Source organism: Chaetura pelagica, unplaced genomic scaffold (assembly GCF_000747805.2).
Source record: "Chaetura pelagica isolate M959 unplaced genomic scaffold, ChaPel_1.0 scaffold281, whole genome shotgun sequence".
Classification (NCBI taxonomy): Eukaryota; Metazoa; Chordata; class Aves; order Apodiformes; family Apodidae; genus Chaetura; species Chaetura pelagica.
This window is the reverse complement of record NW_009952058.1, coordinates 636,498-647,989: the sequence shown is the minus strand read 5'-3', so window position 1 is coordinate 647,989 and position 11,492 is coordinate 636,498. Positions and strand designations below refer to the sequence as shown.

Genomic DNA, 11,492 nt, shown 5'->3' with positions numbered 1-11,492 from the left:
TACACCCTTGAAGTATGTCACAACTAGTGAGCAATTCACAGCTAACACACCAACCCTGCATCCCTTTCCCCACACTCCTCTCATTTCAGTGCAAACCAGCATCTTCTGTCAGAGATCCCAGCAGCCTCCTTGACTCCAGGGCTGCCTTCCCAAACTCAGTCCCCACTTCCTTTCCAACTCTCCCACCAGTCTGCCACAGGTTCACTGGCTGTAATAGCCATAGTGAAACAAATAGCCAGACCTGCAGGCAAGCCTTCTCTCCCTCCCCCACAGCCCCCCAACAGACAATTCAAAATTTTAGCATAAAATTTCTCAGCATATACGCAAATATATATATATATATATATTTCAGCCCTAAACCCCCATATTCTTCACAAAATAATGTAACAAGAACCTCAGTATAGCTAACATATAAGTGCATCATCATATTAGTTGTGTTATTCACCCTTCACTTTCTCCACGTCTTCAAACACTACTCTTTTCTAGGCAGTTTCAGGAAGAGTTGCCTAAGCAAGCATATTTTCCTGCATGTCCATTACTACTACTTCTGCTATCTTCTCTTGCCACACACACTCATGTGTGCGCACATGCCTTTCTTTGCTGGGAGCCAGCAAGAGTGAAACGCTGGAGTCACTGCTGCTCCCCCTCAGCCCACCCCTTCTCTGCCTTTTTCTCCCCTTCCTGAAATCACAAATGAGGATATCCAACTCCGACGTCACTGTAAAGTGCAATGGCCAGGAATGGAGGAGAATGGGAGGAGCAAGAACATGGAAAAAGAGATAAAAGGTGGGAAAGAGGAGGAGGAAGAGGGGGAACCAAAGAGGTGGCACTTGTCACCAGTTCTGCACTACTCAGAACTCCAGTATCCCACAAACTAAGGATGACCCAGGAGAGTAGCTGATGGGATTGTTCCCACCCCCCCCTCCCACACTTCACATACACCCCCAGTCCCTCCCCGCGCTATTCCCCTCTCACTCAAACATCAGACTCAATACTGGAGAGTTTCTCATAAACATGCCCATTGCTGGAGCCATTGAAAGCCCTGGGGTTTTTGTTGTTAGGCACACAGGGGTTGGACTGGTTCCCTATACAGATGTCCTTCTGGAAACGGGCTGGCACAGCCCCATGAAGGGCTGAGACCACCGGCTTGTTGGTGGTGACGATGGCTCGGAAGTCTGGCCTGGCTTTGGCCCCTCCTGCCACCCCAGGCTGCCAGAAGAAATAAGATTTGCTGCCGTGGAGCAAGCATTGGTCATCCCCAAAAGTGGGGATGAAAGGGTTTTGAGTGACCCGGTCGGGGTAGAGTGACTTGCTGAGCATGTAGCCTCCGCTGCTGCCGGGGTTGTTGTGGTGGTGGTAGCTGGTGGCGGGCACTGAGGACTTGTTGTTGGCAAAGGTGGTCTCACTGGCTGGCATCTCAAACATGTGGGCGTAGGGGCTCCCCTCCAAAAAGCGGCCCTTGTCCTTGAGGCTGACGCTGCGGGGGGCCAGGGCTGAGTCATCCTTCTGCAGGTCCACAAAGGTGTCATAGGAGTGCTGCCGGCGGAGCTTGTTGCGGTTCTTCTTCTGCACCTTGGAGGCAGAATTGGAAGGGCTCTGAGGATATTTGGAGGAGGAGGTGGCGCTGGTGGCCACGGGCACAGGGGCAGGTGGCTGGTCCAGCTCTTGAAGCGAGTTGTCCTCACTGATGTCGTACAGGTTGCCCGCTTTCTTGCAGGCCTCACAGCGGATGCAGGCCTGTCGGGTGGAGTTCTGCCCCACCACCGATGGTGTGTAGTTGTGCAGCTTAGAAGGGCAACTGCGGCAGAAATTTGCCCCGGGCCGGTCCTCCCAGTCTAGGTTGGTCAGGTTCTTCTCCCATGGTGCTGGGACCCCACTCACACCACCATGCTTGTGCTCATTGCCTCCACCAAACTCGCCCGAGCCGTGCTTGTGGTGGGCCCTGTTGGTGCAGGATCCACCCCCTCCTCCTCCCGTGTCACGCTTAAACTCATCTCCCCGCTCTTTGTAGATATCTGTCAAGTCCACGTGCTCCCAGTGTGGCGAGTTCTCCTTGGCCCGAAACTGATCCAGATAGAAGTCCCGTAGCCCTTCCTTGTCCCTGAAGTAGCGCTTGTGGTCGGGCGAGCGGGGCATGCGCCGGCGGTAGGACAGCTCTATCTCATCAAACTCCCGCCGGGACTTGGCAGAGGCTGGGCGCTTCTTCAGGCTGTCTTTGTACTGCTGCTTCCGCCGCTTGGCCGCGTTGCCCTCAATGTTGCCATAGGTGACCGTGTGAGTGGAAATGTCAGAGACATCTGAGCGGATCAGGTCATCGTGGGCCCCACTGCCCCCGTAGCGGTCACTCTTGAAGGAAAACTTGCCGTAAAGGTCGCCCAGCTGGCTGTGCTTGGCAGGGGGTAACCCCAGGTCCAAGGGCTTTTTCCCAATGGACCGCGACTGGGCGTTGAAGGGCGGGTTGTCACAGTCGTAGAGCCCATCGATGGAGCTGGTGCTGCCTATGCTATGGGGGCGGTGGTGGTGGTGGTAGTGGTCCTGGTACACATTGCTGTCCTTCAGCTGCAGGTTGCCAAAGGTCCTTTCCACCTCACTAATATAGTCACTAAAGAGGTTCTCCTCGCAGGGGGGGTTGTTGTAGGACTTGCAGTCCGAGTGGGTGAAACTGCGGCGGTGCTCGGAGATGTCATAGACCGATGACTCGCGGCGGATGAAATCCAGGGCACTCTGCGGTGAGCCATTGACCCCTGACAGGTTGGCCATGTTCTTGGCTGTCCGAAGCAGGCGGAGGATGTTGGAATGGGTGTTGTTCATAGTCGCCGTTGGGGAGTTCATTGCTGACTGGCGTTCCTCGATGGCCACGCCATGGATGCAGCTGTAGATACCCTGAAATTAGAGAAAGCAGGAAAGTGAGTGGTTCTGCAAAGAATACATGAAAGGGCACCTGTACTGGGAAGCACCCTGTGCAGCAACAGCATGTTCCTGTAGTACAGCAAGCCCTGTCAGCCTTCTATCATGAAGCACAATCAAATCACATGAAATCAGACCTGCTGTACCAACCCTTGCTGTTCTGCCCCTCGCATTTTACTCTTCCCTTCCATTCCTCTTCCTCTGCTTTGCTTCACGTCATATCTGTAGGGTGCAGGAATACCTACTTGCATCTGTAAGAGTTACTCAAATCTAGTAGGTGTAACATGGAATTGCAAATGGGGAAAATAATATCCTTGGGAACAAAAGAATCAAGACAAATGATTCTGTGTGGATGAGAAGAAGAAAGTCTGTTTTGGCCCTTGAAATTCATCTGGACATCAGTGAAACAGTGAGACAGGAGCTATCTTAAAAAGGGAACAGCTTCATTTGTCATAAACTTAGCTACATTAATCACAGCCACAGATTAGAAAAGGAAACAGAGGAAGAGCAGGACAGCCAAATAGGTATTTAGGACTTTCACATCTGGCTGAGTGAAGTACAATAGAATTTTTAATTGCATTCTGTTAAATTTAACAGCGACAACAGGCTCCAAATTGACACCCCTGAAAGCGAAAGTCCTCTATTCAACCTCAAATCAGAGAGCAGCAGTACCTGATTCCTCCACATTCCCCACTAGCTCATTTCATCCAGTGAACAGCCTGTTTGCAGGGGTTACCCATAGGAGCAGAAGGAAAGGGGCTCATTTATTCCCTGGCCCATCAAATGGTGCCTGCTGATTAATGTCCGTCATGAAATGGACACCCTCACATCATGTTACCACGTTTTCTCAGCAGCTAGCAGATGATTAACACTTTTCAGACTTTTCACCAGCCTGGCCCAGGTCTAACAGATAATACCAGAAAGAAAGAATTTGTTCTTAGCTCAGGATTACCAAACACAGTCCCCCATCTCATCTCCAGACCAAACCAATTTAGAAACTAACAATATAGAAGAGAGACTGTGCCCCTGCATTCAAAATGCTTTGTCATTTCTCCTTAACAATGTGTTATGCAGCAATCAGATACTCCTTGCACAACCAAAGTTAATTCTGTTACATCAGACACTGAGGTAAAAAATGCCAAGATCTGACCTCACTTCAGAATGGACCAGGAGAAGGGACCAGTGGCTTAAAAGAAGAAAAAAATGCTCCAAATGGGACACTGCTAGTGACACTAATAGCAGAAAGATGAGGCAGAAATTACCAGAATCTTCTTTTAAATGTAAATATTATATCATAAGGCATATTTACATAAAGCAATTGCTAAGTTCATGTGGTCATTCTCTCTGGAAGGATTTCTGCATGGTTTTAGGGCATGGCTTTTTGTTAGGGACTTCTGACTGCCCATGATAGCACTCTTATAGTTAATGTAAGGTCAGCTGAACAGCTGCAAAATGGAGGACAATGAAAAACTCCTGAATTTCTAATTATGTTATTCACCATTACTTGATGACTTATTGTCCCTGAATTTAGTCTCCTCGTAACTCATTTTGGAGGAACAGACAGCTACAGTTAACTTCTTTTTATACTGTGTTTTCATTTTCATATGAAATTTCAATTTCCATGACCATAATTCAGCACAGATGTCACAGAAAAACATTTGATGCTTTTGCAACATTAACAGTGAAAAGATGCCAGTCATTAGGGTAGTAGACCATACTCTATAGTGGTTCTACTATTATGGTGGTAGACTACCACTCTATGCCACATGTGTGTTAGACAGTCTTGGTGGATTCCCCTATTTCAAGTACCTAGGACTGTCTGAATAAATCCTACCCAATTGCTAATGACACTTACCCTGCTGATGGAGAAGACCACACCAGGCTTGCCAGAGCAGACGCCCATGAAGCAGTGGCGGAATTGCCAGTAGAAGAGATGCTCACAGATGAAAGTGATGAGACTGAGGGCCATGGCTGCTCCCAGCATGTAGAAGACACCTGCCATGTTATCTATATCCAGCTGGCTGCTCATAACTTCGTTCTTCTCATTGTGACAAATGCCAGTGAGCCACAGTGCTTCCAGCTCCTCCATCTCCCCTGGAAAGACAGAGAGAAGGAAAAAAACAGTTAGATAGCTCTCTGATGGTTAAAGAGCTCAAGCTAGGGCAGACTGAAAGCAAGAAGCTAAAATAAGGTCATTTTCAGTGGCTATGCTCTTTTTCCATGTCTATTACTCTATGAAATATCCTGACTGCCCTTCTGACAGGGGCAGATGCAATTTGTCACAGGGAATGCAACAGGATTTTTCCACAGGCATGTATTAGCCACTAAAGCTGTACCACAGGACACAGCTATCACACTTGCCAAATGCCTACAGTGAGATCCTGAAAAAGTTGTCCACCAGTTGACTGAAGACATGTCCTCACAAACTTCCAATATCACGTTAGGTCAATGAAGGGAAAAATCAGTGTCTGACACTGATAGACAAAAATAAGCCACTTCTAAATGAAAAGCTTGTACGTTTCCAGCTAAAAATTAAAAAGGTTGATTTAAAAAAAAAAATCTAAATGTCTGATTTTGAATGTCCTTCCATCTTATCCACAGCTCATTAAAATTAGGTGCAATGTTCCCAAAAACACTTGTGCATTTTTACCTGTTTTGATTCCCTTCAATTTTGTCCAAATACAACATTTTCAAGCCCTTTGACCAATCAAAAATATTACTAATTTGTATCAGCTAAGAAGAAATGTTCTGTAGTTTAATTTCATACCCCACTTACTTCCATTATGGTATTTTCATGAAGGGAGACAGAGAGATACACACACACACACATACTGAGACATTCGGAAGCAAACTGATTTTGCAGGTTGGTAATTCTTTTCACGCTGTTAGGAAAGTTAGTTTTCCACATTTGCAACCTCCAGTCCAGTGATGGGGGGCGGGGAAAAACCCATTTATTTATGAGGCACCATAGCACAGTCTTTAAAGCTTTAAGGAGAACTTTGGTCTTTTTCTGAAATAATACATATTAGGCTGTTTACGAGACAGAACACCCTATCTGTCAGGTGGCCAACTCTGCTGAAATATATCAGAGCTGTATTCTTTCCATATTTATAACACCACGTTATTTTCAGATTTCAGGGTGGAAAAAAAGTAGAAATAAAATAACCTGTGAATTTGATTCATGCAAAAAAAAAAAAAGGACATAGCAAGATATAATGTTGAATGGAAAGGGAAAGGAAGAATATCTTCTAAGAAGGAATTATTTATCCTACAAATAACTTTTTTTAATAATAGCAATTTCTTTGTAAAGGATGAGATGAACTAGGTAACTATAAAGTTCTGATTAAAAATTCCAAAATACGTTTCTGAATTTCAAGTCTTTCCTTGTTTTTTTTGAGCTTTTGGAAAATCTGAGTTAAATCTTTCATCCATAAATATTAATCCTTTAATTTTGCCCACGGAAAGTCCAGTGTAATTAGTGGGTTTGGTCATGCTAAAACCTCAAAGGCAGTCAAAAGTTCGTAACAGAAATCTTGACTTTACAAGGCATCCTTTGCACAAGATATTTTTCAAACACACATCTGAGTTGGTTCTATTAAACCTTTAGTGCTTTTGACATTGCTTTTGATAATACTGAAACCCTGCATCAACAACATAAAACAAGTGAGAGCCTCACATTTTTGGTGTAATACCTCTAACAAACCCTTTTAAATAATTTCCTGTTCTCAAGTCAGATCTGAAGCACCAGAGCTAGGAAGGTCTATTTTGCACATGCAAAACTTGGTATTCCTTAGGAAAACTCCAACTCCTCTTTCTTGTCACTTACCATCTCCAAAAAGCTGCAGAATGGCAAGATCGACCTGGCGCTTCCAGCCTGAGTCCTTTTGGATAGCAATGCCATAGCCAGTGGAGGCAAACACTTTCCCACTCCCAATTGTCACCAACTTGCAGCCTTCATCTCTGCCAGCCATGTAGTTTAGCACTGCTGCATCATAAATGAAAGCATCCAACTTCCTGCACAGGTGCAAGAAACAAGACGGGTATAGTACAGAAAAGATAGAAAGTTCACAGTTCTTCTCAGGTAATTAAGGCAGAAATTAACCTCTTTCAAATACACTGCAATAGATTGCATCTTCACCTTCATCAGAGTCGACTAAAATATGAGCCTAGAACCTGTTTACAGGTGAAGCCAGTTTATAAATGAGAACCATCTATTTCTTTCAGATTCTTTGATAATCATAATTTCTGAACTGAAAGAAATTTTGCAGTACAAACATACTGCATGATAAAGATGAATGAAGAGGAAGTCAAGGGGATCTATAGTCCTAAGAACAGCTTATATTTCTCCACTGCCTTTCATCTCAAAAGAACTTAAAATGTATCAATATTAGATAGCAAAGTAGGGGTTGGCGTAAGGAAAATGTCATCTATGATTCAAATTGCTGGCATGACTTAGCTGAGCAAAATGTAATTTTTTCAAATTAAATATAGTCAGAACTCCATGTTTAACTCCTCAGTTACTGTGAAAAGCACTGCTGGATCTTTACCAATGTCAGGTGTCCATGGTAGCAATTTTAGAGTTTACCATCATAAGTAGCTCTGATAAAGAGTGCTTAGCTGAAAACTACACGAAAAACTCTGTCTCAACACACAGAAATCCCCACTGTGGGTTGGAATGGATAAACAGCACAACAGGTTGATGAGAACCTTCCTCTCACTGCAACAAATTTATTTGGGTGTGGGGGGCAGTCTCAGGGGGCTGCATCTTCCACATAACCAAGGACACCTGATGAGTAAATCCTCCCACTAGATCTGAGATGAAGCACTGTCCGATAAAAGATGAAAGACCTTCCACCTTGCACATTCTCACACCCACGCCATCTTTTCAATCCACCTCCTGTACATATATTCCCAGTGTGGTGGTTATCTCCATTCAAGTGCGTTTCTGCTTCTGGATATGAAGCCAGGATGACATCTACTGCATGTGATAAGGTCTATTTCATCCATATATTTCCAGGACAAAGCATATCCTTTCCTGGATGATGACTATCCTGGCAAATGTACCTTCCCAGGATGGCATCCAACAATGGTACAATCATTTATAATGGGCTGTGTGCCTCTGAACCTGTCAAACAGGTTTAGGAATATTCAGTCAATCTAGTAATTAAATTGGCTGAACATCTTCATTCGTGCTTTGGAATGAACATTCTCATAAGAGTGCAAAATGAGTGTAAGCAAGAATGGATTTTTTGCACCAGGGCTGGGCTCTGACAACCAAAATGGTCAGCTCTGGGAGAAGGTCTTTAATCATCAAGGACAAAGACTTGCAAAATGGTGTTTTAATACAGATTCACTGCTATTAAAATAGGACGAGCTGTTCAAACATACTTTTTGCTAATGTTTTTCCCACATTTCCCAAATTATCCAAGGAAACGCTCCCATTTTATATACTTCCTTATTATTCAAACAGCATTTTGTTCAGCCTTTGATACTAAAATATTCCAGAGAGAAGAGCTACTTCCAAATTATTTGCTTCAAGCACACCTTCCGTAACACTATATTAGCTAGTGATACACTGGGGTGGGATTAGTCTGACAACTATTGTTTCAACTTCCTGATTAACATAATCTTTTATACATAGAAGGAGGGAAAACAAAGGAATTTTCAGACAACAATACAAATGCTCTGAAAAAGACTTTGCCCATAGAGGTCTGTAAGCTTTTCCTGTGAATGCATAAAGACCCATCAGCATGAAGCATCTTGATGAAGCTTCATGAAGAAGCTTCATGAAGTCTTCAGGACTAATATACAGAATCACAGAACCACAGAATCCTAGGGGTTGGAAGGGACCTCGAAAGACCATCTAGTCCAACCCCTCTGCCAGAGCAGGGTCATACACAAGGTGAACACACACAAGAATACAGAATATTCCTTTTTTTAAAAAAATAAGTCTTATAAACACAGCAAAACCAGAAACTCTTACATAGATGTCAATAGAAAAACATGGCTAAGCAGATCACAGAACTATTCTCCTGTGCTGTGTGTGATCTTCCTGTACTTCTAACCATGGAATAATAATGGAGACTCATTTTCCAAAGCCCACCAAAAATTTCCCAGACAAGCATGCAAATAAGTCAGGTTTCTGTGTTATGTAAGCATGGAAGAAGAAACCCTCACCCAGTCTTCAGTGAGAACAGTGCATCATCCACTCCCCTCTGATTGAACTTCACCATGTAGCTGTGCATCTCGGGGTAGTTGTTGCGAATGTTCCTTTCTGTGCTGCCATTGGGAACCGTCCCAAAGCGGAAAGGGGGTGAGAAGTCATTTGGCTTCTGGAACTGGAGAGACAGAAAAAGAACATTTCTCACAACCTTTCAGCAGTCATCTGAATGGGAGAACACACTTTCATGAGAAGTAGTTCTGCTTTTATTTTACTATCATGTAGAAAACATTATTGAGAAGACATTGTATTTCACTGGTTTCAAACACAAACGTGTCCTGTTAGTGCCGAGGAACCAAGAAGGGAGTCTGAGCAACTCAGTCTCTTTGTCCACTGGGGATTAAGTGCATAAAACAGCCAGTGATCAAAGATTAAAAACATGTTAGATGAAAGGAGAAAGGAAAGAGGAATGGTAACAGCAGCTTTGTAACACAGTCAAGGAAAGATTTTCAATAAAATCTCTGTAATTTTATTCACCAAGTGTCATTTAGCTTCTAAGAAGTATCTTTTTCAGCTCTGAGGATGCCTTCGCAATTCCTGACTCTGACTAAAGTAGAAAAGTAATTAATGGAGAGGACTCTCAGAACACCTTACACCCACTTCACCAAACGAATGATCAGCCTTCAAAATTTTGGGCAAATGTCCCAAATGAAATGCTATTAGTAGCTACAAGTCACTAGTAGCATTTGATGCCCAGAACAGAGTTGGCAGAATACTCCAAACCTTTTGCTGCTCCCAAGAAATACATTCATCATAACATTCCCCTTCGGCTGCAAGGCAGTGAGATTTTATGTGCCACGTGCTTAACTCAAGTCATAATCAATGCTCTCTGGGGTTTTATGAGCAGTAAAATTTAGACTGTCAATTACCAAGACTGCTTAAAACCACTAGCACCAGCAGACAGAGGAAGAAGCACAGAAATGTAAGCCAGGAACTGAATATGCAGTAAAGAAAAATATGCAAAGGTAGGTTAGATGGAAGGAAGCCCCCTCCTCTCTTGATATACCAAGCAGTAGCTTGCCTGGTGCTGATTCTTGACCTCCAACTGTGAGTATATATTTGGATGATCCTGAGAAGCATGCTAAGAACACGATAATGGTCAGACCAAATCCATTTAACAGCAACAGCTGTCCTGGCCCATGAAAACATGCAGTCATGTACTGCCACTTTCTGTACTGGAAAGGTGGCTGCCATCTATAGCTATAGCTCAAAAAACAGGCAGCTGTGCTTTGTTCTTTAGTTCTGCTCAAAGCCAGTTTGGAACCTGGTCAACTCAGCTGAGAAGGCCAAAATCACGAAAGCAGTGTTTCTCATTCACAGCATCTCAGAGATAAGGCCAACCAGGAGCTGTACCTGTGGGTGGGCAAACACACCATTCACATCACCTGCTTTTGTGTACCAGTCAACTCATCTGGCAGTGTAAGGTATCATCTCTCCAGTTTAGATGGTGAGATGGTCTGGTTTGTACGTGCACACATGAGTGTGTGAGAGAACAAAAGTCCTACTGCTTTAAGCCAGTAGAAAACAGCAGGGCTGTTTTTTGAAACACAGTTTGGCACATCACCAAAAGAAGAGGTTTCACATAGCATAAAACAGGCAGTGAGGTGGCTCTTAGAACCTTGTCACTTCCCCTAGGGATGAAGACAAACTCATAGCTATCAAAATCTGTAATCAAAGCAAACTTTGATGGGAGAAAAATCACTGCAGAGTGCTAAAATTATTCTTTTTTACCAAGCTGATTATAGCAGCAGCTTAGGAGACCCATCACAAAAAGGACATTGCCATACCAGGCACAAAAGAACAGAATCTCTTCCCTGAAACACTAAAACAGGAGTTCACAAAATGAGCAACTTGCTTCCCCAGAGGCTGCAGAACCCAGCCTTGAGGGCAGACAGAGCATCCCCCCAACCCCACAGAGACCTTCAACAGAGTAAAGTCAGCAAGGCAAGCAGCAGGCAGGTCCAACCAACATTGGTGCAACCTAAGTTTCTGCATGCCCTTTGGTGGGGCAGCAGCTATAAGAGCCTCTCTCTGGGTCCAAAGTGTGCTACAAGAAAAAGAAGCCACATCCAATACCCACTTTATATGTCCACCCTCCATTCCCAGTGATACAATCTGTACTTGTGTCTGCTTCCATCACTGTGTCTATGAACTGGAGTAAGAAGGATTATAGAGTCAGGGCTGTGATAAGGGAAGGGAAGCCACCTCTGAACTATCCTTTGTCCCCTCTGTGTTCGACATTCCATTGTAGCAATCAGAGGTGAAAGACTCCATATCTAATTTTTAACCTCTTTAAAGAAATTACTGTTTTCAGCAACTGGAAAAGCATGTTTCTAGAGAAGGAAGCTGGGCTGATGGCTCCTAC

The 11,492-nt window shown here is 44.0% G+C and overlaps 1 protein-coding gene across 1 annotated transcript in view; it reads right to left on the bottom strand.

The window, feature by feature from the left end:
- Positions 1 to 975: 975 nt before the first annotated feature.
- The window catches only part of GRIN2B (glutamate receptor, ionotropic, N-methyl D-aspartate 2B), a 211,303-nt gene continuing 200,786 nt past the window's right edge, over positions 976 to 11,492 (bottom strand). Inside the window, exons 10-13 of the mRNA XM_010003847.1 lie at positions 9,085 to 9,245; positions 6,734 to 6,921; positions 4,763 to 5,001; positions 976 to 2,883 (exon numbers count right to left, since the gene is read on the bottom strand). Coding sequence (XP_010002149.1) covers positions 976 to 2,883; positions 4,763 to 5,001; positions 6,734 to 6,921; positions 9,085 to 9,245 — 2,496 coding nt within the window. The remainder of the gene's footprint in view (positions 2,884 to 4,762; positions 5,002 to 6,733; positions 6,922 to 9,084; positions 9,246 to 11,492) is intronic.